The 5,537-nt window shown below is 34.0% G+C and overlaps 1 protein-coding gene across 1 annotated transcript; it reads left to right on the forward strand.

Moving 5' to 3' along the window:
* The first annotated feature begins 1,671 nt into the window (after positions 1-1,671).
* Positions 1,672-3,338, forward strand: LOC117924706 (transcription factor MYB36-like). Its single transcript, XM_034843424.1, has 3 exons — positions 1,672-1,994; positions 2,221-2,350; positions 2,484-3,338. Exons 1-3 carry the CDS (start codon positions 1,859-1,861, stop codon positions 3,073-3,075), a joined length of 858 nt encoding a protein of 285 aa, XP_034699315.1. The 5' UTR covers positions 1,672-1,858; the 3' UTR covers positions 3,076-3,338.
* Positions 3,339-5,537: the final 2,199 nt, after the last annotated feature.

The following is a 5,537-nucleotide window of genomic DNA, read 5'->3' on the forward strand; positions in this document are numbered from 1 at the left end:
GTAATGATTTAAAGAAAAAATTGAGGTATTAATTTTTTTTTTTTACTATTTCAAAATTTAAAATTCGTGAAAGTGATTTTTAAAGATATAAAATAATATGATTTTTTACAAGTTCTAATTTTATGGACAAGAAATAGAAATTGTATGGAAGGGACACTAGTAAAACCACTTTGTCATTAATGGGCCGGAGAACTGGGAAAGCCCATTATGGCACCATGAGTGCCAAGTGGGATTGGAGCATTCTAATGGGCCAGAGAACTGAGAAAGCCCACTGAAGCACAATGAAAAGCATGGGCTTGGCCCACTGATGTGCAGTGGCCCATTGACTCTGTAGGATCTAATTGGGCTTTGATTTGGCTTCAAATTTTGTCCAGTATGTGATATGGCCCACAGAGTGTTTGAGCTAACACAAAAGCCCATAAAAATTTGGGTGTAGCTGAACCAAACTAATTTTGTTTAACCTCAAAATTTGTTCTATTAATTTTATAGCATATTTATACTTCTATTTTCCAATTCATTCCAATACAAGGCCCTGGACATCATAATTTGAAGGAATTGATTAAGCAATCTTAAGTAATGCCATAAACACTTCTTTGATGAAGTGTAGGTCTAATCTCAAACCAAACTAATTTTCCTCTACCCTATCATTCAAAAGAACCAATTTTAATATAGTAGACAATAACAACGATGAATATGAGCATTCCTTCAATTTAATGTAACTTTAATTTCGAATCGAACTAATTTTGTTACACTTAAAAATTCGCTACGATGATTGTGTGGTACACACATACATTTTTTTTTTTCAAATTTTCCATTTTATTCCAGTATTAGGCTCTATACCCTATAATTCAATAGAACCGATTTTAGCCTTAAATCGACTAAAACTATAAGCACTCTTTTGTAATAATATAACTCTAATCCTGGACCAAATTGGTATTGTTTTTACTTATAATGCATTACGATGATTCTACGATATATATAGGAGTGTTTGATAAAACTTAATATTTATTAAGTTGATTTTAAATTAATAATTTTAGTGGTATGTTATATTCATTACAATCTTGAGCACTCCTTTGGTGTAGTGTAGTTCAAATCCTTAACCACCATTTGCTAGACCTTGAAGAATTCCTAAAGGATCGACATATTCAGGTCCAATACGTTGTTGTATCCCTGTCGATATTTTTCTTTCTAACCACACAATTGCTAGTACACCTATTGTGATTTTTAATATAGGAGTAAAAATAGGTACAGACATCCACATGATCCCATAAACCTCTTTTAAGTATTTCAATCGGAAATCGTTATTGGCCCGAGTTTAGTTAATCTTGGGCATGTATAGCTCCAATATTGAATCAAACTTATTTTTCAAATCTTTATGAGTATGAAACATGGTTACTCTAATAATTCATTTTTTTTTTAATTAAAAAATAAAAAAATATTAATAAATTATAAATTTTCATTCCCATTTGGAGGCTAGAGAAAAAGGAGAAATGGAAATACGCTTTTGCATTCACCATTTAATGATACATGTACGAGACTCCCAGTGGAGACACCAAACATGAAATTTCCGTGCCTCATGCACCTTCGTTGACTGGGTTTTTTCTGCTGGCCTACAAGAAAACGAGAGAGAGAGAGAGAGAGAGAGAGAGAGAGAGAGAGATGGCTGGCTGAGTGAAATTATATATGACGACTCCAATTAAAATAAAGGGTCAGACGAAGTCAAGCTTTTCAATTAAGTCCTCCCCTATATCCATCTTTAAAAGGATCACACATGGATGCCTACTGTTGATTGATTCACGTCCCTTGTTCAACTCTTGAAGTTTGTTGTTTGTTGTAAGTTTCAATTCAGTTTGTGGACATGGGTAGAGCTCCTTGTTGTGACAAGGCTAATGTCAAGAGGGGACCATGGTCTCCTGAAGAGGACAACATTCTCAGGGCCTTTGTTGAGGCCCATGGCACTGGTGGTAACTGGATTGCTCTTCCTCGTAAAGCAGGTTCCCTTCTTTTGATCTTTTCTTTTTTTCATGTGTTTTTCCCTTTTGATTACTCTAATTCAACCCCAGAATATGGTTTTGGCGTTTTTGGACTGGTGGGGTTGGTTTCTTTGATCTTCAGAAGGTGTTTTCAAAACCCCATTTCTTGTTCCCCTTAACTTCTGGTTCTGAAAACAGTTTCTGTTAAAATATTCTGAAATTCTGAGCTTTCCTTCTAATGTTTCAGGGCTTAAGCGCTGCGGCAAGAGTTGCAGGCTGAGATGGCTCAATTATCTCAGGCCAGACATCAAGCATGGAGGCTTTACTGAGGACGAAGACAACATTATCATCACTCTCTACAACAACATAGGAAGCAGGCTAGTTTTCCATTAAATTTATTTATTTATTTATTTAATTTTTTAATTTTTATTGTCAGTTTCAAAATCTGTTCATTGTATCGTTTGTTTGTGATCATAATCACTGATTTATAAATTATATTATATGTTTTAGGTGGTCAGTCATAGCCTCACACCTGCCCCGGAGAACAGACAATGATGTGAAGAACTACTGGAACACCAAATTGAAGAAGAAGCTCTCAGGAAAAGCTGACCTTAAGAAAGGCAGCAACAACAATGGCAATGCAACTTCTAACAGCATCATTCATCTCAGCTCAGTACAGTTCCCGGGTTCCATCCCTAAAGTTGAGGACTATGATTATGGAATTTCAGCTGGTTTCGGTACACATTCGAGCCCGGTGTCATACCAAACAGGCGTGAGTTACCAGCAAGATTTTCATTCACAGGGTCTGGTTTCAAATCCAGCTGTTCAATTCCCTCTCCCAGGGCGGATGGAAGTTTCTGAATTCAACACAAGTGGAAACACCAGCTACAGCATTTCATCATCTCAGGAAGTTTCAAGCCTTTCAGCTGCCTCATCTTCTCTGGCTCTAGACAACACCACTCATGCCTCCTGGTCCAGCTACAATGGAGTTAGAGTTCAAGAGGATGAGTTCCTTATTGACTTTGGATCCCCTTATGAACTCCTCAGTGGCTTTGGTTTTCAAGAACAAGCCCATGAAGCTGGTCTGGTCAATCAAATTTAGGGAACCATCCAGTCTATCCCTATACCAGTTTGCAAGCTAACACTTGATCGGCTGACAGTACTTAGGCACAAGTTTAATCACCATAGTATTACAAACTAATACTGCAAAGAAAAATCAGACAAGAAGGGAATGTTTTACTAGTCTTTGGCTTTGTAAGTTGTGGAATCATGAAATTTAGTATATATTTTTAGTTGTATCCTGTAATATCAAGGTTGTTTTGCTTAGCAAATCCCAGAATATATATGACATCACCTTATATGATATACTGTCTTGTTTGAAATTTTCATGAATGTGTATGTGTGGGAGCGGTTGTGGTCAGCAAGTTTGTTTGCCTCTGACTGGTCAGTGGTCACGAAAGTTGCATTGGGTTAGCCAATTCAAAGAAAACGTCCGCGCCTTCTGACAATAACCATCTATGACTCTCTCTCTCTCCCCCATGTGTTTCTTCTTAGAAACTTCCTTCAATGGGTCTATGCAAAGTCATTAGAATATCACCCCCTTCCTGTATCTTCTAATAGGATTGTTTCCAGACTTGTACATCACTTATGAGACCATATAGCAGGCCATGTAGATGAGATTAATGCATTAAAATGTTAGTTAACCAACATCCAAACAAGTAGTTTGAGCCCATATATCATTTAGGTGACCAAAAAGATCTGTTTATTGAAAAGATCTCACTGTAACACCAAGAAAATCCGACACTAATCCAAGAATCCAAAGTTGTTTGATACACAAAATCTATGTGAAAGAAGCAACTTTTGAATATTTACCAAAAGGCAAATAAACAAATCAAAAGCCAAGTTTTTCAACAATATAATTATGCAGTATGGCCTCATTGGCTTACCACCTTAACAAAGACAATTTGATTATGGATTCATTTAATCCTGTGTCAACTTATTGACTAGTCGTTGGATGGCGGAGTCATTTATTTACCCTCTCTCTCAAGTAAATTGACTACGAAAATCATCTTTCTTTTCTTAAATTTGTGATGAAATGTGAGAAAAATGGCTCATTAGCTATGAAAAGCATGATAACTACCTGTTCTGAATAATGAAATGGAAAATTTGTCTTCCAAATTTGGATTTTTCCTTGCCAAATTTCTAGATCATTTCCGGTGCACTGTTCTTAGCCTCATCCTATAAGTTTTGGACTTTGATGAAACTGTCTCCACTGTCAAAAGTTTCCGTTGAATGGCAGGACAAAGCGACAATTGAGGTAGGGGAAAGAAAAAATAAATCTTAAATTAATAATTATTTTTATATATTATTTTAAGACTTTTTTCACGGATCTAATTCTTCCATGTATATAACTTTTTTTCATATTTTTTTTATAGTAAAATCAGGTATAAGAAAATCATTTTTTAAAACATTTTTTTCTTACCTTATTATTTTCCGGAAATCAGACATAGTAGAAGAAAAACCGTGTTTTGACATATAGTTTGAAAAAGGAAAAAACGGATAAAGAGGTCTTTTAAAATAATTGAAATTTTATGTATTAAGATCATTAAAAGAAAATACCTCGATAAATTTGACTTAAACATACATAAAACCCTAATTATTTTAGGTTGAATGTATTGAATCTAGATTTTACAAATCCAAGGTCCCCGAATTACGACGTTCCCTTATATTATATTAGGCCGGGGTTCTATAATATGACACATGGTGGAGCTTAGTCTTTGGTTGCTACTATTTTAGACGTGATGTGATGACCAAGGAAGTGCTTAGTTTAATGAAATGTTGCTTTCATTAATTAAAAACGTGGCGTTAAGTCAATCCTTAAACTTCCTGGAACCTTCGTTCGTAACCAGCTAGGTTCTCAATTCCCGTGACGGTTCAAGTTCAATAATGGAATTGGAAACATCTCCTTGACTTACCATTCCTTTAGTTTATCATCCTGTTCACATGTGAGTTCACTTTTTGACTGAGTTTCGTAACTGAAGGGTTACATATTCTTAACCTTATCCTAACGGGACAGAATAATACGTAAATTTAAGAATATCATATTTTATTAAAAATTATATCCAATTTTATATTTCTTAGAAAAATTTCATAATTTTATCCAATTTGGGTCATAACAAAACTTTATAAATAATTTTTTTATCTTATGTTATTTAATGTGTATATTAAAATGAGTAACATAAAAAAATAAAAAATTAATAAAAAAATAAATAAATTTATGATATATGAAATATGCATGGTATATAATTAACATATTCCATGTAGGGATGTAAAAAAGAAGGTAAATAATATATCTCATATTTAGTTAAATATTGTATAAGATAACTGATGGAATAACTTATCTTATCTTATCACTAACTAAATATGGGATTGAATTTAAGAACAGAGTTTTAAGGGTTTTTTTAACTTGTACGGCTATTTTAAAAAATAATTCTTAAAAAATGGTACTTTGAAAAATAAGTCCAAATCTACAATACTTTTTGCCACTTTGAAAGGTGTTTCTTG

The sequence above is a fragment of the Vitis riparia genome, chromosome 11 (assembly GCF_004353265.1).
Source record: "Vitis riparia cultivar Riparia Gloire de Montpellier isolate 1030 chromosome 11, EGFV_Vit.rip_1.0, whole genome shotgun sequence".
NCBI lineage: Eukaryota > Viridiplantae > Streptophyta > Magnoliopsida > Vitales > Vitaceae > Vitis > Vitis riparia.